This window comes from Lutra lutra, chromosome 2 (assembly GCF_902655055.1).
Source record: "Lutra lutra chromosome 2, mLutLut1.2, whole genome shotgun sequence".
Taxonomy (NCBI): Eukaryota; Metazoa; Chordata; class Mammalia; order Carnivora; family Mustelidae; genus Lutra; species Lutra lutra.
Window position 1 is genome coordinate 67,876,882 of NC_062279.1, and position 20,590 is coordinate 67,897,471.

Here is a 20,590-nt window from a genome sequence, read left to right on the forward strand (position 1 = left end):
TGATAGGTGGGTGGATATTATTCTGAAAGAGATGCTAGCAATTTTTTACCCACTAAAAAATCTCTAGACAATATGATTGGACTTGGGGAGGGAACGATGGTACTCATTTTAGCTTTTATATTTTGTTCTATGCTCAGAACACAAAATGACTTGGTGTTCAGCTATGCTCCTCTGTCAAGGATTTTCTCCGTAATTTACAAATCATTTCCCTTTCTGCCTTTCTTCCCGCCTCTTAAAGGCAGGGGGCTAAAGTGTCTGCCTATCTTTCTTCCCTCTCTGCAGTCATGCCTGCTGGTTTGTTAGCGAGAGGTCTCTTAGAAAGCAGAGCTAGCTATAACCGATTCAAAGCACACCATGCTGGGAGGTCAAAGCTCGGGTCTAGTAAGCTTGATAAACACCCCTGTAAACCCAGCTCCACGAGATTAAACCCCAGGGGTGGATATTCCGTATAGGAAAAGTTGTATTTTTTCTAATATTCATTTAATTTCAGCTCTTGACCTGAGCTGAAGAGGAATGGAATTTATTAGGGACTTCTGATGTACCCAGGCCAGCCCTTATTAGGAAGTGCCTCTGGGCTGCGAAGGGGAGCGGTGGAGAGGCTCCTCGCTGAGTGCTCAGGCTGGCACCGGCCCTGTGCTGGCCGGGAGGGTGGGCCCTGGCCCCGGCTGCCCAGGAAGGCCCGCTCCGTGCTGCAGGTGATCATTACCACTTGAGGGTGCCCCTCCATCACAGTGTGGCAGGCCCGTTCCAGCGCCTCTTGATCCTGCATCAGTTCAAGCTGCTTTTCTGAAACAATCTGTGAGGGAGTCTTCCCTTCACTGCGCCACAGTTCCTCAAACACCTGCAGGCCGGAGGACGGGGAGAGAGACAGAGAAATGAATACTTGCTCCGCTTGCCAGGGCCCGGACCAACAGAGCTGGGGTGGGAAGCGGTGTGGAGAGCAGAGTCCGTGAACTCCCCGATGTGTGGGTCTAGCCTAAGGGGCCCCCATCTCTCCTGAAGCAGGTGGGGTGAAGCTACTCTAGAGAGCACTCAGACACACCGGGCGTCTTCCCAGGCGCAGCAGCTCTCTCAGGACCGTGCACAGGATGGGTCTGTGGAGACACTGGATCCTTCCTGCTCACGGAGTCAGGCCCCACGGCAGAAAGGGGCTGTGGGGGTGTGTGAGAGGATGACGACATGGGGCCCCTGCTGCCAGGAGTCAGGGAGCCAGGGACAGTTCTGTCTCACATCCACCAAATTAAGTAACTGAGGTGATATTCTGTTGAAGGAGAGGGCAGCATGGGCTAAGGGAGGCAACCACTGCCCTGAAATGAAGTCCAAAAAAAGCCTGCTGGGAGTTAGGATTTTCGTGGGGGCAAGAAAGTGGCCTCATAATGAAGCTACAAAATGGAAAGTAACTAAAAACATAAATCATAATCCACAGGGGCCTCTGCCATGGCACATCTGTCCCCTACCAGTGGGACTAGGCCCAAATCTGGCTAGGATAATTACGTTAATGGTGTATTTTTCTACTTAAAAAAATAACAGCAATAACAAATCCCCAAACTCATCAAAGTAGGAGAAAAAGGAATACATTTTTAAAGAAGGCATTTCCTAGGGTAGTTTTCCTCTTTCCTCTTGCTTTTTCTAGTGTAAGCTGGAAGGCTGGGGGCGGGGGTGTAGGCTCCTCTGTTAGTCTCCTGTGGCGCCTCCTTCATCTCTGCCTGCAGTCAGTACTGAGCACGGACTGTTCCTTGTGAACATTCTGGCTGAGAACGGGCCAGCCAGGAGCCATTCCTCCCAGAAAAACAGAGCTCGTCAATAATTGGCACATACAGCAAAACAAACGAAGGGAAGATGCTTGGAATCTCAGGAGGGCTTGAAGTTTTCCCCCATCTGGATGGAAAAAACCCACAAATATTTACCATGGCTAGAACAGTCAGTGCCCTTCAGCTCAGCCGGCAGAAGACCCGCAGTGACTGTGGACAGGAGATGTCTTTGGTGGGCCCTCCTGGGGGCTCCCTGTGGGACACGCCTCTGGCTACACTGTACAGCTCCTGCTGCTTAGGGAAAACCTGTCCCTGCTTTTAAAATATCCTGAATGTATATGCCTCCAATCAATTCTGCAACTGTTTATTCAGCCAGGAAATGGGTAAGGCACTAAGGGAAAGGGCCACAAAAGCAAGTAAGAAATTTTCCTGCCTTCAACAAACTTACTAGTGGAATGTCAGCAGCATAGGAAATGGAGAACAGAACATCTGTAATGCAGATGATACTCGTGAAACTGTCAAAAGCACGTCTGAAGAGTTTCTCCGACCTCTTTCCCTGACATGTTTTTCTTAAGTTGACTTAAAACTGTTAAAATCATTGTTTCTAATTCTACGAGTAAATACATGTTAGGGAGACAGGATCACAATGGCAGAAAGAAGATCCTGAACTTGCCTCCCACCATGGACATACCTGAAACTACAACTACATATAGAACCAACCTTGCTGATGACAACCTGAAGACTAGAACAGCCCTTCCACAACTAAAGATCTAAAGAAAAGCCACACTGAGATGGGTAGGAGGGGCAAAGATGTGGTCTAGGCAGGACCCACATGCCTGGTGTGGCACTCCATAGGTGGGATGTGTATCACAAATGCCGAGGTCCTCCCCGAGGTTCAGGTCCTGCATCGGGCACCCCAGCCCTGCAGACCTGCACTGGGAAGATAAGCCCCCATCCCCATAATGTCTACCTTTAAAAAACAGCCGGAAGAGCAGAAGGGCTATCAGAGACAGAGGTTCTGCTCTTCAAGGGTAGGCACACAAACTCACTCTGACACCCAGCTCAGAGGCAGCAGTTTGAAAAGTGCTTGGGCCATACATGAAGGAGACCTATCAACTAATTTTAGGGTACGTGCCAGAGGTGTGTAGCTCTGTGGGAATGTTCTCTGGCAAAGGAAGCACGTGGGGTGCCATTCCTGAAACTCTCCACCTACCTTGCTAGCACTGCTCAACCCAGCCTGCAGACCTACCCTGCCTGTCCTGGCAGGCACTCCTCCAAGCAGTTCCTGTGCACACGTGGGGCGCAGCTGGGACGGGCCCTACCCCAAAGTGGATCCTGCCCTGCCGCAGTGGGTGGACCTGGCTGGCCCCCACCAGCATGCCCACAACAGCTACAGCCATGCATTGTAGCCAGGTGGGCTGGGGGCCAGCCTTGCTCACCACTGTGCCTGCAGTACTAATAGCCAAGCACATCAAAATAGCTCAGGAAACCACAGAGGGAACACCCCTGGAGCACTCGGTTCTAATGACCAGGAGAAGCTGTGTTTCTGGGCCCCACAGGACAACTACATAAGGTCACTCCTTCAAGACTGGGAAATGTAGCTGATCTGCTTAATACATAGAAACAAGAGTTAGGCAAAATGAAGAGACAGAGGAATATGTTCCAAACGAACAGAAGAATATGTTCCAAACAAAAGAATAAGACAAAACCTAAAAAATAATAACAACAAAAATACCAAAAATACCTCCACAAACCCACAATGGAGATATGCAATCTACCTGATAAGGAGTTCAAAGTAACCGTCATAAAGATGCTTGCCAAACTTGGGAGAAAAGTGGATGAACACAATGAGAACTACAACAAAGAGAAAATATGAAAAAGAACCAATCAGAGCTGAAGAATACAATAACTGAAATAAAAAATACAGGAGAAGGAATCAGTGGCAAATTAGAGGATGCAGAAGAATGAAGAATGGATCAACATCTGGAAGATGCTAATGGGAATCACCCAAGATGAACAGCACAAAGAAAAAAGATAAACAGAATCTTAAAAGCAGCAAAAGGAAAGCAACTAATTATGTATAAGGGAAACCCTGTAAGACCATTAGCTGATTTTTCCACAGAAACCTTGCAGGCCAGAAGAGAATGGCATGATATATTCAAAGTGCTGAAAGGAAAAAAACCTACAACCATGAATACTACCTGGAAAGATTATCATTTAGAATTGAAGGGGAGAGAGAGTTTCCCAGAAAGAAAAGCTAAAGGAATTCCTCACCCCTAAACCAGCCTTACAAGAAATGTTACAGGGACTTTTGTAAGAGAAAAAGAAAAGACCAGAAGCCGAAGAAAGAAAATTGTGAAAGAAAAAATATCTCTAATAAAAACAAATATACAGTAAAGGTGGTATGAAGGTTAAAAGACAAAAGTAGGAAAGATGGTGGAAGACTAGGGTACCCTATTTCAACCAGTCCCCTGAATTAAGGTGGGTATCTACCAGACCATTCTGAACACCCACAAAATCAGCCTGTGATGTAAGAAGATATACTTGGATCTCTACAAACAGAGTATCTCAGGTGGCTGGTCCCGAGGTATGAGGTAGGGAGCCATGATTCTCTGGGCAGATATTGGAAGATAAATGGAAGGGGAGGGAGCCTCTGGGATCCCATGCTGCTGGAGCACAAAAGCCTCCTGCACTAGCAACCATGCACAGACTTGCAGACCGGTAGTAGTGGGGAAAAAACTTCAGGACAGCCCCCCAGACCAAAACCTGGAGCTCTTGGGGGCGCACTTGCAAACTGGGGGCAGATGGCAGTTTTAGAAGCACAAAGGGCAGAGATATGCCCTGCCTTGGAGGTGGGGGCTGGGAGTGCTGCTATGGAACACAAAAGCCAGGATACTGTGCTTGATCCCAGGACCTTAGGATCATGACCTGAGCTGAAGGCAGACGCTTAACGACTGAGCCACCCAGGTCCCCACTAAGGTTCCTATAAAACAGGTGCATCTTGCTTTGTTTGTGGTCAATAATTTGGACTCTGTACATTCCCTCAACCACCCCTCAACAGAATGACTAAGAGGAGGAACCCACAACATAGGAAAGACTCAGAGACCGTGACCTCTGCCACAGAACTAATGGATATGGATATAAGCAAGATGTCGGAAATAGACTTTTAGGGTAACAGTTATGCAGACGATACCTAGGATGGAGAAAATCATTAATGGCAAAACAGAGTCTCTAAGGGCAGAAATGAGAGCTGATTTGGCAGAACTTAAAAGTGCTGCCAGTGAGATCAAATCTAATCTAGATACTCTAACACCTAGGGTAAATAAGACAGAAGAACAAATTAGTGATCTAGAAGGCAAACTGACAGAAAAGAAGGAACAGGAGGAGGCCTGGAACAAACAGCTTAAAATCCATGAAAACTGAATTAGAGGAAATAAATGATGCCATGAAATGTTCCAGTGTCAGAATTACTGGGATCCCTGAGGGGGTGGGGAGAGAGAGATGATATATATAGAAATAGAAGATACATCTGAGCAAATGTTAGCTGAGAACTTACCTAATCTGGGGACTAAAACATGCATTCCTGTCCTAGAGGCAGAGAGGACCCCTCCTAAGATCACGGAGAACAGACCAATGCCCTAGCATGTAATAGTAAAACTTGCCAATCTTAGAACCAAGGAATCCATCTTAAGGGCAGTGAGGGGGAAGAGATTCCTTATGTACAGAGGGAGGATTATCAGAATAACGTCAGACCTGGCAAGCCAGAAAGGGCTGGCAAGACACTTTCAGGGTACTAAATGAGAAGAACAAGCAGCCAAGAATACTTTTTATCTGACAACGCTGTCATTCAGAATGGATGGAGAGATAAAGGGATTCTAGGACGTGCAGAAACTGAAAGAATATATGACCACTAAGCCCAGCCCTGAAAAGAAATATTAATGGGGGAGGGTGGGTTCTATAAAAGGAGAAAGACCCCAAGAGTGATATAGAACAGAAATTTACAAAGACAATGTATAGAAACAAGGACCTCACAGGCAACATGATGACAATAAATCATATCTTTCAATAATTACTCTCAATGTGAACAGCCTAAATGCTCCCATAAAATGGCACAGGGTTGCAGACTAGATAAAATGACAGGACCCGTTCATATGCTGTCTACAAGAGACTCATTTTGAACCTAAAAATACATCCCCACTTAAAGTGAGGGGATGGAGAACCGTTTTTCGTGCCAATGGACTGCAAAAGAAAGCTGGGGTTAGCAATTCTCATATCAGACAAATCAGATTTTAAGCTCAAGACTGTAGTCATAGACTCAGAAGGACACTATATCATTCTTAAAGGGTCTATCCACCAAGAAGATCTAACAAATGTAAATATATATTCCCCCAACATGGGAGTAGCTAACTACATAAGCCAACTGTTAACCAAAATAAAGAGATATACTGATAATAATACATTAACTGTAGGAAACCTTAACACTCCACTCTCAGCAATAGACAGATCATCTAAGCAGAAAATCAACAAAGAAACAAGAGCTTTGAATAACACACTGGACCAGATGGACCTCAAAGATTCGTACAGCACATTCCACCCTAAAACAATGCACATAGAACTTTCTCCAGAATAGACCACATGCTATGTCACAAATCAGGTTTTAACCGATACCAAAAGACTGAGATTATTCCTTGCATATTCTCAGACAACAATGCTTTGAAATTGGAACTCAATAACAAGAAAAAGTTTGGAAGAAGTTCAAACACTTGGAAGCTAAAGACCATCCTGCTCAAGAATGTGTGGGTCAACCAGGAAATCAAAGAACTTAAATAATTCATGGAAACCAATGAGAACCAAAACACATTGATCCAAAACTTATGGGATACAGCAAAGGCGGTCCTAAGGTGGAAATACATAGCCATCCAAGCATCACTTAAAAAAAATAGAAAAGTCCTGAATACACAAACTATCTTAACAGCTTAAAGAACTTGAGAATCAACAACAAATTAAGCCTAACCCATGCACAAGAAGGGAAGCAATTAAGATTAGAGCACAGATCAATGAATTAGAAACCAGAAATGCAGTAGAACACATCAATAAAACTCGAAACTGGTTCTTTGAAAGAATTAATAACATCGATAAACCACTGGCCAGACTTATCCAAAAGAAAAGAGAAAAAAATTATGAATGAAAGGGGATATATTGGGGCGCCTGGGTGGCTCAGTGGGTTAAAGCCTCTGCCTTCGGCTCAGGTCATGATCCCAGGGTCCTGGGATCGAGCCCCACATCGGGCTCTCTGCTCAGCGGGGAGCCTGCTTCCTCTTCTCTCTCTGCCTGCCTCTCTGGCTGCTTGTGATCTCTGTCTGTCAAATAAATAAATAAAATCTTTTAAAAAAAAAGGGGGGAGATATCATGATTAACACCAAGGAAATAGAAATAATTATCAGAAATTATTATCAACAGCTATATACCAATAAATTAAGCAAACTCTAAGAAATGGATGCATTCCTGGAAACCTATAAACTACCAAGACTGAAACAGGAAGAAACTGACAACCTAAATAGACCAATAACCAGTAACAAGATTGAAGCAGTGATCAAAAATCTCCCAAAAAATAAGAGTCCAGGACCTAATGGATTCCCTGTGGAATTCAAACATTCAAAGAAATAATACCTATGCTCCTGAAGCTGTTCCAAAAAAACAGAAACAGAAGGAAAACTTCCAGACTCATTCTATAAGGCCAGGGTTACCTTGATCCCAAAACCAGGCAAAGACCCCATCAAAAAGGAGAATTTCAGACTAATATTCCTGACGAATTTGGGAGACAAAATTCTCAACAATGTCCTAATAGGATCCAAAGGTACATTAAAAGGATTATCCAACCGGTCGATTATCCGACCAGGTGGGACTTATCCCTGGGATTCAAGGGTGGTTCAACATTCACAAATCAATCAATGTGATAGAACACATAAATAAGAGAAGAGACAAGAACCACATGGTTCTCTCAATTGATGCAGAGAAAGCATTTCACAAAATACAGCATCTTTTCCTGACTAAAACTCTTCAGAGTATAGGGATAGATGAAAAACCCACAGCAAATACCATTCTCAATGGGGAAAAGCTTGAGAGCCTTTCCCTTAAGACCAGGAACATGACAAGGATGCCCATTCTTTCCACTACTGTTCAACATAGTACTAGAAGTCCTAGCAACAGCACTCAGATAATAAGAAGAAGTAAAAGGTATTCTAATTGGCAAAGAAGAAGTCAAATGCTCTTTCTTTGCAGATGACATGATACTTTATGTGGAAAACCCAAAAGACTCCATCGCAAATTACTAGAACTCACACAGCAATTCAGTAATGTGAAAGGATACAAAATCAATGCACAGGAATCAGTTGCTTTCTTATATACTAACAATATAATTGTAGTAAGAGAAATTGGAGAATCAATTCCATTTACAATAACACCAAAACCCATAAGATACTTTGGAATAAACCTAACTAAAGAGGTAAAGGATCTATTCTCTAGTAACTACAGAACGAAACCAAAGAAGACATAAAAAGATAGAAAAACATTCCATGCTCATGGATCGGAAGAATAAACATTGTTAAAATGTCTGTGCTTTCCAGAGCAACCTATACTTTCAACACTATCCCGATCACAATACCATTGGCATTTTTGAAAGTGCTGGAACAGACAATCCTAAAATTTGTATGGAACCAGAAAAAAGACCCAGAATCGCCAAGGAAATGTTGAAGAAGAAAAACAAAGCTGGGGGCATCACGTTGCCTGATTTCAAGCTATACTACAAAGCTATGATCACCAAGACAGCATGGTACTGGCACAAAAACAGACACATAGACCAGTGGAACAGAATAGAGAGCCTAGATATGTACCTTCAACTCTACAGTCAAGTAATCTTCCACAAATGAGGAAAAAATATCCAATGGAAAAAAGGCAGTCTTTTCAATAAGTGGTGCTGGGAAAATTAGAATAGCTACATACAGAAGAATGAAACTCGACCATTCGCTTATACCATACACAAAGATAAACTCAAAATGGATAAAAGATCTCAATGTGAGGTGGGAGTCCATCCAAATCCTAGAGGAGAACATAGGCAGTAACCTCTTCAACACTGGCCATAGCAACTTCTTTCAAGACATGTCTCCAAAGGCAAAGGAAACAAAACCAAAAATGAGCTTTTGGTACTTCATTGAGATAAAAAGCTTCTGCACAGCAAAGGAAATAGTCAACAAAACAGAGAGGCAACCCATGGAATGGGAGAAGATATTTGCAAATGACACTATAAAGGACTGATATCCAAGAGCTATTAAAGAACTTCTCAAGCTCAACACACATACACACACACACACAAATCAAGTTAAAAAATGGGCAAAAGATATGAACAGACACTTCTCCAAAGAAGACATACAAATGGCTAACAGACACATGAAAAAAAATGTTCAGGGGCGCCTGGGTGGCTCAGAGGGTTAAAGCCTCTGCCTTCAGCTCAAGTCATGATCCCAGGGTCCTGGGATCGAGCCCCACATCGGGCTCTCTCCTTGGTGGGGAGCCTGCTTCCTCCTCTCTCTCTCTGCCTGCCTCTCTGCCTACTTGTGATCTCTCTCTGTCAAATGAATAAATAAAATCTTTAAAAAAAATGTTCATTATCATTAGCCATCAGGGAAATTCAATCAAAACCACATTGAGATACCACCTTATACCAGTTAGAATGGCAAAAATTGACAAGGCAAGAAACAACAAATGTTGGAGAGATTGTGGAGAAAGGGGAAGTCTTAAGAATGCAAGTTGGTACAGCCACTTTGGAAAACAGTGTAGAGGTTCCTCAAAAAATTAAAAATAGAGCTACCCTACGAGCCCACAATTGCACTGCTGGGTATTTACCTCAAAGATATGGATGTAGTGAAAAGAAGGACCATATGCACCCCAATGTTCATAGCAACAATGTCCACAATAGCCAAACTGTGGAAAAAGCCAAGACGCCCTTCAAAAGATGAATGGATAAAGAAGATGTGGTCCATATTCACAGTGGGATATTAGCCATCAGAAAAGATGAATACCCAACTTTTGCATCAGCATGGATGGGACTAGAGGAGATTATGCTGAGTGAAATAAGTCAAGCAGAGAAAGTCAATTATCAAATGGTTTTACTTATTTGTGGAACATAAGGAATAGTATGAAGGACATTAGGAGAAGGGAAAAATGAAGTGGGGGAAATCAGAGGGGTAGATGAACCATGAGAGACTATGTACTCTGAGAAATAAAAGTGAGGGTTTTAGACCCCATTTAGAGTAAATGAATTAAGGGAGGGAGGTGGGGGAATGGGTGAGCCTTGTAATGGGTATTAAGGAGGGGCGTATTGCATGGAACACTGGATATTATATGACAACAATGGATCATGGAACACTACATCAAAAACTAATAATGTACTGTATGGTGACTAACAATAATAAAAAAAGACAAAAGTAGTAAAATCAACTATATCTATAAAAATTAGTTAAGGAATACACAAAATAAAGTGATTTAAAATATGACTTCAAAAACATAATGGGAAGGGGAGGAAAAATGTCGTGCTTTTAGATGTGTTTGAACTTAACCAACCATCAACTTAAAATAGACTGCCATATACATAGAGTATTAAAAATATTAAGAACCTCAGAGTAGCCATAAACCAAAGATCTATAATAGAAACAAGCAAAATAAAGAAAAAAAATCTAAACATAACACTAAAAGTCATCAAACCACAAGACAGCAAGAGAAGAAAGGAACAGAGTACTAAAAAAACAACCAGAAAAAAATGAACAAAATGGCAATAAGTACATACCTAACAATTACTTTAAATGTAAATGAATTAAATGCTCCATTCAATAGACACTGGGTGGCTGAACTGTTAAAAAACAAAAAACACAAGACCCCAAAATGCTGCCTTACAAGAGACTCATTTCAGACATAAAGACGCACACACACTGAAAGTGAAGGGATAAAAAAAGACATTCTACGTAAATGGAAATGAAGAGAAAGCTGGGATACCAATAATTATATCAGACAGAATAGATTTTTTAAGACAAAGACCGTAACAAGACAAAGTGCGCTACATAATGATAAAGGGATCAATCCAACCGGAGGATAGAATAATTGTATCTATGTACCCAATACAGGAGGACCTGAATATACAAAGCAAATAGTAACATAAAGGGAGTAATTAACAGTAATACATTTGGCCCTTGAACCGCATGGAAGTTAGAGGTGCTGATCTGCTGTCTAGTCAAAAATCACACAGAGCTTTTGACTCATCCAAAACTTAAGTACTAACAGCCTACTTTAGACTGAAGCCTGATATCATGTAAACACTTGCTCAACACGTATTTTGTAGTTATATATATTATATACTGTATCCTTTCAAAAAACTAGAAGAAAATGTTATTAAGAAAATAATAAGAGAAATACATTTCTCTACTGTACTTATCAATACTGTAAGTGAATATTGTCTGTTGACAAGAATCATGTCAGTACTAACACATCAATACTGTCTTATACAAAACACCATTACATGTGTTACAACAAAAAAGAAAATACAACATGAAAAAAGTTGTATTTACAAGATAAAAACTTTCTAATATATATATTGAAAAAAGATACGTGTCTAAGTAGACCTGTGCCATTCAAACCTGTATTGTTCAAGGGTCAACTATATAATAATAGTAGGGGACTATAACACCTCACTTATGTCAATGGATAGATCATCCAGACAGAAAATCAATAAGGAAACAGTGGTCTTAAATGACACACTAGACTAGATGGACTTAATAGATAAACACAGAGCATACCACCTCAGAACAGCAGAACACGTATTTTTTCCCAGTGTGCATGGAACACTCTCCAGGCCAGATCGCATCTGCCACAAAACAAGTTCTCAATAAATTTAAGAGGACTTAAATTATATCAAGCATCTTTTATCAAGCATCTTTTCTGACCACAACAGTGTGAAACTAGATATAGATTTCAAGAGAAAAAATGGAAAGCACACAAACTTGCGGGGGCTAAACAACATGCTACTGAATAAACAATGGATCAACAAAGAAATCCAGAAGAAATTAAAAGTAAAAACCAACTTTGAAACAAATGAAAATGGAAACACAGCATTCCAAAATCTATGGAATGCAGCACAAGCAAATGTTCTAAGAGGGAAGTTTACTACAGTACAGGCCTCCCTCAAGAAACAAGAAAAGTCTCAAACAATCTACTCTTAGACTTAAAGAAACTAGAAAAAGAAGAATAAACAATGTCCAAACTTAGTAGAAAGAAAGCAATAATAAAGATCAGAGTAGAAATAAAACAATTACACACACACACACACACACACACACACACGACAAAAAAAAAAAATAATAAATGAAACCAAGAGCTGTCTCTTTGAAAAGATAAGCCAAATTGGCAAACTTTTAGTCAGACTCATGAAGAAAAAAAGAGGTCCCATATAAACTTGGAAATGAAACAGAAGTTATAACTGATACCAGAGAAATACAAAAGATACTAAGAAAACTTACATGCTAACAAATGGAACAATCTTTAAGAAATGGATAAATTCCTAGAAACATATAATCTTTAAGACTGAATCAGGAAGTAATAGAAAATCTGAACATACCAATTACTAACAATGAAATTCAATGAAATTGAATCAGTGATCAAAAATTTCCTAACAGGGAAACTGGGTGGCTCAGTTGGTTACGTGTCTGCCTTCAGCTCAAGTCATGATCCCAGGGTCCTGGGATCGTGTCCCACATCAGGCTCTCTGCTCAGTGGGGAAGTCTGCTTCTTTCTCTGCTTGCTGCTCTCCCTGCTTCTGCTTTCACTCACAGATACATGGATAAAAATCTTAAAAAAAAAAAAAAAATTACATCACAAATGAAAGTCCAGGCCTAGACAGCTTCACAGGTAAATTCTACCAAACACCTAAAAAAGAGTTAATACCTGTATTTCTCAAACAATTCTAAAAAACTGAAGAGGAAGGAACACTTCCAAATTCATCGTACAAGACCAGCATTACCTTGATAACAAAGCTGAGGACACTACAAGAAAAAAACAAAGGCCAATGTCCATGATCAACAACAGATGTAAAAATCTTCAATAAAATATTAACAAATTGAATTTAAAAATAGGATGGGGTGGCCAGGTGATGGACATTAAGGAGGGCACATGTGATGAGCACTGGGTGTTATATAGCAACTAATGAATCTTCGAACACTACATCAAAAACTAATGATGTACTATATAGTGACCTACTGAACATAATAAAAAATAAAAATACATTTAAAGGATTATACACCACGATCAAATGGGATTTATTCCAGGGATGCAAGGATGGTTCAACATCCACAAATCAATCAAAATGATATATTAACAAAATGAGGATAAAAATCCTATGATAATCTCCAAAGATGCTGAAAAACCTTTTGAGAAAACTCAACATTCATTTATGATAAAGAATCACAGCAAAGCGTGTATAGAGGGAACATACTTTAACATAATAGAGGTCATATGTGACAAGCCCATAGCTAACATACTCAACAGTAAAAGCTGAAAGCTTTTCCTCTAACATCAAGGATGCCCACTCTTGCCACCATCTAATTAACATAGTGCTGCAAGTCCTAGCTTAGTCCTAGTAATCAGATAAGAAAAAGAAATAAAAGGCATCCAAATTGGTAAGGAAGAAGTGAAACTGTTACTATTTGTAGATCACAGGATACTATATAGAAAAGACCCTAATGACTCCACCAAAATACTATTAGAATAAAGAAATTCAGTTGCAGGATACAAAGTTAATATACAGAAACTGGTTGTATTTTTATAAAAGTGAAATACCAGAAAGAGAATATCAAACATACCTAGGAATAAATGTAACCAAGGAGGTGAAAGACTAGTACTGTGAAAACTGTACATCGCTGATGAACGAAACTAAAGATGACACAAATAAATGGAATGATACTCCATGCTCACTGACTGCAAGAATTTATACTGTTAAAATGTCCATACTATCTAAAGCAATCTATAGATTCAATACAATCCCCATCAAAATACCAATGTTATTTTTCACAGAACTAGAAAAAATAATCCTAAAATTTGTATGGAACCACAGAAGATCCTGAAGCCAAAGCAAGCTTGAGAAAGAGTAATAAAGCTGGAGATGTCATGTTCCCTGACTTCAAACTGTACCACGACGCTACAATAATCAAAACAGTATGATACTGGCACGAAAACGGACACATAGGTCAATGGAACAGAATACAACGCTCATAAATAAACCCACACTGATACGGTCAATTGACCTATGACAGAGGAGGTAATAAATATAATGCAGAAAAGACAGTCTCTTCAATGGTGTTGGGAAAACTGAACAGCAACATGCAAAAGAATGATACTGGACCAGTTTCTTACACCATACACAAAAATGAACTCAAATTGATTAAAGACCTAGATATAAGACCTGAAACCATAAAACTCTGGAAAGAAAATAAACAGTAAAATAAATTGGACACTGGTCTTAGCATGTTATTTTAGATTTGTCTCTTTAGACAAGGGACATGAAAGCAAAAATAAACAAACGGGACTACATCAAACTAAAAAGCTTTTGTACAGTGAAGTACACCATCAACAAAATGAAAAGACAACCGGCTGAATGGGAGAAGATGTTTGTAAGTGATATATCTGATAGGGGGTTAATATCCAAAATATATTAAGAAAATCTACAACTCAACACCAAAACCGAAACCAAACCAAAACCCTAGATAATCTAATTAAAAATGGGCAGAGGACCCAAATAGACATTTTTCCAAAGATACACGGAAGGCACATGAAAAGATGCTCAACATCACTAATCTTAAGGGAAATGCACATCAAAAGCACAATGAGATATCACCTTCTGTCAGAATGGCTAAAATAAAAAACAAAGGAAACAAGGGTTGGCGAGGATGTGGAGAAAATGGAACTCTTCTGCACTATTGGTAGGAATGTAAACTGGTGCAGCCACTGTGGGAAACAGTATGGAGGTTCCTTAAAAAACTAAAAATAGAACTACCATATTCTGGCTATTAATCCAAAGAAAATGAAAACACCTATTCAAAAAGATATATACACCTCTAGGTTCATTGCAGCACATTTGCAGTAGCTAAGATATGCAAGCAACCCAAGTGTCTATGGACAGATGACTGGATAAAGAAGATGTGGTATATGTACACAATGGAATATTACTCAGCCATAAAAATGTACAAAATCTCAGCACTTTTGACAACACAGATGGACCTAGAGGGTATTATACTAAATGAAATAAGTCAGAAATAAAAATACCATATGAGTTCACTTATATGTGGAATTTAAAAACAAAACAGAAACTGACTCATGGATACAGAGAAGAATATGGTCGCTGGCGGGGTAATATATGAAAGGGAGGTAAATGTAAGAGGTATAAACTTATAAAACAAATCACGGGGATTCAAAGTACAGCATAGTGAGTACAGTCAATAATACTGTAATAACGGGTAACATGGTAGAGTTATGGTGATCATTTTATAATGTACATGAATTTTGAATCACTAAGTTGTACACCTGAAATTAACACAATATTATGTGTCAACTATACTTCCTTTAAAAAAAAGTCAATACATATTCACTGTAGGAAATAAGGAAATACAGAAATGATAAAAAGGAATCACCTATAATTCCCATTCCCTCAATACAACAAATGTAATTTGGTGTTTTTCCTTCCCTTATTTTTGTTTTGTAACACAGGTGCATTTGTAACATATGGGCGGTTTGTGACCTGCTTTTGTTTCACTTGTTACAGAACTACCGTTGTCTATTAATAACAAATTTAATATCAAGCATATTTATCATAATGTAATTAAATGATCCCTCTGGTAGGTATTTAGACTTTGGCCAGTGTTTACACTGTTCCTCTGCACAGTCACCTAAAAAAGTGCATAGAGAATGTCCACATTCAGGAAGAGAATGTGGAAATCTCAAGAGGGATCCAGATCGCTGGCTCAAAATGGAATCACCTGCAAGGACTTGCGTACAAAGAGTCTACGCAGCAACTCTACAGGAAACGGAGGTGGGAAGCTCAGCAGACACAGACCGTCCCTGCAGCCCAGGCCTGGAAGCAGGCACACCTGGCAAACACAGGAAGCCGCTCCCGGGCCTGCATCACTTCTCCTGGCCCGCGACAGCCACATTGGCAGAACGCACAGAGCCGACCTGAGCCAGCGGACCAGAGGGTCAGCCTTTGCCTGGCACCTAACACAGTGGGACCCGCCCCGCTCCAACGCGGGCTGCCCTGGCTGGCGCCAAAAGCACCAGAACAGAGGCGGTGTGAGGCAACCCGGGGATCACTGCCAAACCACACGGTTCAGGAGGAAGAGCAGGACAACGCTAGGATGGATACTTTCTCCTGCAGAGAGCTGGCCGCTCCCTGAGAAAGGAGGGCGGCGGTACAGAGTGAGGGACGCCTAAGACAGCAGCCCCCCCGGAACACACGGGAGCCCTGTGTGTGGGGGTGCTCTCTACGCCCAGTTAGAACACACCAGCTATTTATTAACTTCTCCAATCCGTTAAGGGGCCCCCGCAGCCCAGCCCCCCCCAGGCTGATGCAGTAGCCTCCAGTTGTCTCAGCCCGTGCTTGTTTCTGTTTCAGACCCAGACTGTGTGCTCTGGGCAGAAGCCCAGCAGGGCGGGAGCCACCGAAGGAGGGTGGGAAGAGCCTCCAGGCCAGACTCTGCAGGGCTCCCCGGCCCTCTTGCTGCAAACACAACAGCCTCTGTGTTCACCAGCCTTGTGCTGCAGCGTAAATCCTCAGTTTTCGTCTGTTTCATCACTACCCTGGGATGTTCTATCCCGGTTCAATTGTTTCTGGCCAGGCATGCAGCTCCCAGGCCCTGCTGCTGCCTACCCACGACAAACATTGGTGACAAGGGACTCCTAGGGTAGTGCAGGCCATCTGTTAAATGGCCACACAGAGCATGGGGTCATGCAAGCTGGGAATCCCCAATCACACACTGACCAGGGAGCCGGCTCTGACACATGGGGCAGAAATTCAGCCTTCAGGTCCCTGGGGACTGAACTCACACATTCCTTCAATGACTACCCCTGTTTCTCTACCTGGTGCTATTTTTATAGCATCTGGAAGGAAGGATGGAAAGAAAGCAGGCAGGCCCCTTGCCTGCCCAGGGGTTTCCAGGGTCAGAGTGTGGAGGAAAGGCCTGTTAAGGGAGAAGGCAGGGAGACGGCTGTGACAGTTACAGAAAAGAGGGCTCCCCTCTGCTCAAAGGCAAGTATTGGCAAAGGTCATTCTTCTAGAAAGGCACAAACAACGACCCAAGTCCCTAAGAGAAGCAGGGCACAGTAAAATGCACACAGAACTGAACCACCAAAAAGGAGAAGACATCAAATCATTTGTAACCATTTTACAGCAGGACACAGAACATCTTCTACTTACATAAATGGGTTTTGTGATTTCTCTTTAAAGCAGACCCCAAAGCAGACCAGAAGAAATGGGTTAAGTGGCACACCTACATGTTAAAATTCAGTCTCCGACTCTCCGGAACCCCCAGCCGGCCTGGTTCCAGCAGAAATGCTAACTGGACCATCCCCAGGAGACAGCGGATCTGTTTCATCTATTTCAGTCGTGCACAAAGGGGACACATCCACATTCTGCATGATTTCCCCTGGCGCTGTGGCTGGCCAGCAGTCTGGCCAGCACCTGGGGCCTCCAAAGATGCAGCCTGCAGGGGAACTGTGACTCTGACGGCCCACTCCTTGGGGAGGGGAGGAGTGGGGGCTGCTACCCACCGCTCTGACGGGGGATACTGGATCCTGTGACAGGAGTCCACGCGATTTTGTCTACAGTTACCAGGAGGCTGCTCACGATGAGAAATCATCCTTTTCTCTTTCTGTTACCACAAGACAGGGGTGCTTCCTGGTAGCAATCTCTCAACTCCCCTGGCTCCAAGGGTGCCCAAGGGTGCTAAAGGGATGAGGTGTGTAAATCTCCAAAGCACCGCTGAACACCCGTGAGGAAGGCGCAGTGAAAGGTGTAAGGGACAAAATAATGGCTGATGACGTAGGGCGGAGAGATGAGTTAACAATAAATTATACATAAACTGGGAGATTCTGTGGCATTCAGAATGTCCTAAGGGCAGGATGATTCTTTCTACCAATCTGTCATCCTTAGGAGTCAGTTACTTGTTCAATTTTTTCCCCTCATTCGTGGTTGTCTAATAAGTACTAGAACCTCTGTCAGAGGGAAACACCAGGGAGTGGAAGGAAGCCCAGAATCTTTCCGCTCCGCCTGAGGATTTCTCAATCCTTTGGCTCACAGGATTTCTCAAACCCAAGGCCTACATGGATTCTTTTGTTAAATTCAGTAAAAACTAATTTTAACATTTTTCTTTTAAAAAAGTGTATACTTTATATAAAAGACACAGAAAGATGCTCAATATGGTTAGTCCTTAGGGAAATGCAACTCAAGTCCACAGTGAGATATCACTTTACACCTACCAGGATGACTACAATCAAAAAGACAAGTGCTGGTGAGGCTATGGAGAAACTGGAACCGTCATGTGTCACTGGCGGGAAGGTTAGTGGTGCAGCCTGCCTGGAAAACAGGCAGCTCCTCAAAATGTTCAATGCACAATTACCATGTGACCAGAATTCCATTCTTATAGGTCCATAACCAAAGAAACTTGAAAACATACACTCAAACCAATGCATCTGAACACAAAGGTTCAAAGCAGCATGTGCTGCTGGTACAAGTGCATGGGAAGATACCTGGCATGGTGTTCACCCAGTATTAATGGTAGTTATTTCAAGGTGGCAGAATCTGAAGATCTTCATATTATTCTGCATTAAAATCTTTATAATGAACAAATACCTTTTTTTTTCCAGCAGAAAATCAGTAAATGATTTTCTTAAAAACAAAACAAAGTAGAAAAAGAAAGAGAGCAAAACCCCCAAGGCAATAATATATACAGGAGATTCCCTCACACCAGCATACGTTTAATACCTTTCTAATCAGACTTTTATTTTAGTTTGGTTACCTCACCGCAGCCAGGATTCACCTCGCTTCCTTTAAACATGCAGGAAGTTGACAGAATTCAAAGGTGTCCCCATCTATATCTGAACCAGCTGTAAGCATCTAGCATTTTCCACTTCTTCCCACTGAACCAATCATATTCCCGTACTACGTTTCCTTCCTCCTTCCCACCCCCTCCTTCTTTCCTTCCCTGCCTTTCTCCTGGTCTGATGGGGCAGGATGAGTGAAAAGGTGAATTTTTTTCCCCTCTTTCATTTCAAATGCTACAATTCATCTGCTCTTATGTATACACATAGTTTTTTTCCTGCCCTTAGGCCATCTAATCTTCCTGTGACTGCTGAGCACTGTTAACAAACATTTGTATTCTTCTGACATCCAAGCAACCCAAAGCCTTCTCTATGTGTGCCAAGGTCCCTGCAGCCGCCAGCCTCAAGGGGTGGCTAAACAGAACCTTTACTGGTTCTGTCTCCAGTTTCATTGCACAGAGCTGGATGTGAGCTCCATAGTGCCTTATAATTAGCCCCAAAGCAGCTGCTTTTCCAAAGCCTCACTTTGTACCTGCCACGACTGTCGATGTGTATAAATATTAAATGCAAAAGGCACCATTAAAGTCACATTAAGTTTCTGGCTGAAGCACTGAGGCTTCGATATCCAAAGTTGAGATCAAGCCCTTGCCTTGGTGTTCTTTGTCTTTCTGGGCACTTGCTTTTCAGTGGGTGAAATCTTTCACCCACCTATGACTGTCACCTATGAGGCCACCTCTAATGCTGCTGTTTTCGCAGCTTGCACAAACCACACAAGTGTGTAAAATTTCATTTGCTCAACGACAGGCAGTCTGTCTGACCTCATTTCAGGGGGCGGTCAGGTAGTGAAGACCCGTGATCAGTAAGCTCCTAGTAGTGGCGGGGCAGCTGCGGAGGACTGACAATGGCCAGAAAGGGTTGGGAAGCAGTGCCAAAGCCGCCCCCGACCTTGGCCTTGTGGGGTGCAGGGGCTTGCCCAGGCTCGAAGCCCCCACAAGCTGCAGGCCCGCTTTTCATATAAACAAATGCCTGGAACGATTCCCCCTGGCGAGGCAAGGATGAGAAGCATATTACCTCCATCACACATACTGGCTTTTTTTTTTTCCTTTGCTAAATGAAATGTTTCTACCTTTTCAGTATAAAAACAGCACTTGCAAGCATTTAATACTTCAATTATGAAATGCACTTAGAGATGACATTTGGCCTAAACCATTTATTGGGATAGCAGAGCAGTCCAAAACTTCAAGAAGCATGGACATACCTGTTTAGCTGCTGTGGAAGAGATGGCTTTTCGGTCCAGCAGGTTGAGTAGCTCAGCCAGTGAGGAAGGTGTCACAGGACTAGCAGCCCCCCAGAAAGGAGAGAAAATAAATTTACATTTCACACTGTCAGCATACCCATTTATGGTTATTGAGAAGCAAAGCACTTGATACTATAGGTTTAAATAATTAAACCCACACCCAGAAATGGAAATAACGTGCCAACTGGGCTCTATTTATTTATTTATTTTGTATTTTAGGATATAACACATTTCGGTGACTAGCGTTGTTTTTCTTTATTTTACTACTCAAGAATAATGGCTGTTTGGCAGAAGTTGTAGCAACAGACAACTGCTCAGTTTAATTAGTTAAAAAAAGGAGTGGCTGCAAAATTCATGAACCATGACAAGAGGAAAAAAAATACCCAAAACAAAACAACCCAGTAATTAAATATTT

General features: G+C 41.9%; 2 protein-coding genes across 5 annotated transcripts in view; one reads left to right on the forward strand and one right to left on the reverse strand.

Moving 5' to 3' along the window:
* The window catches only part of FHIP1A (FHF complex subunit HOOK interacting protein 1A), a 279,678-nt gene that overhangs the window by 239,776 nt on the left and 19,312 nt on the right, over positions 1 to 20,590 (forward strand). The gene's annotated exons all lie outside the window — the stretch shown is intronic.
* Positions 1 to 20,590, reverse strand: part of GATB (glutamyl-tRNA amidotransferase subunit B) — a 102,413-nt gene that overhangs the window by 1,491 nt on the left and 80,332 nt on the right. Inside the window, exons 11-12 of the mRNA XM_047717645.1 lie at positions 20,137 to 20,215; positions 707 to 841 (exon numbers count right to left, since the gene is read on the reverse strand). Coding sequence (XP_047573601.1) covers positions 707 to 841; positions 20,137 to 20,215 — 214 coding nt within the window. The remainder of the gene's footprint in view (positions 1 to 706; positions 842 to 20,136; positions 20,216 to 20,590) is intronic.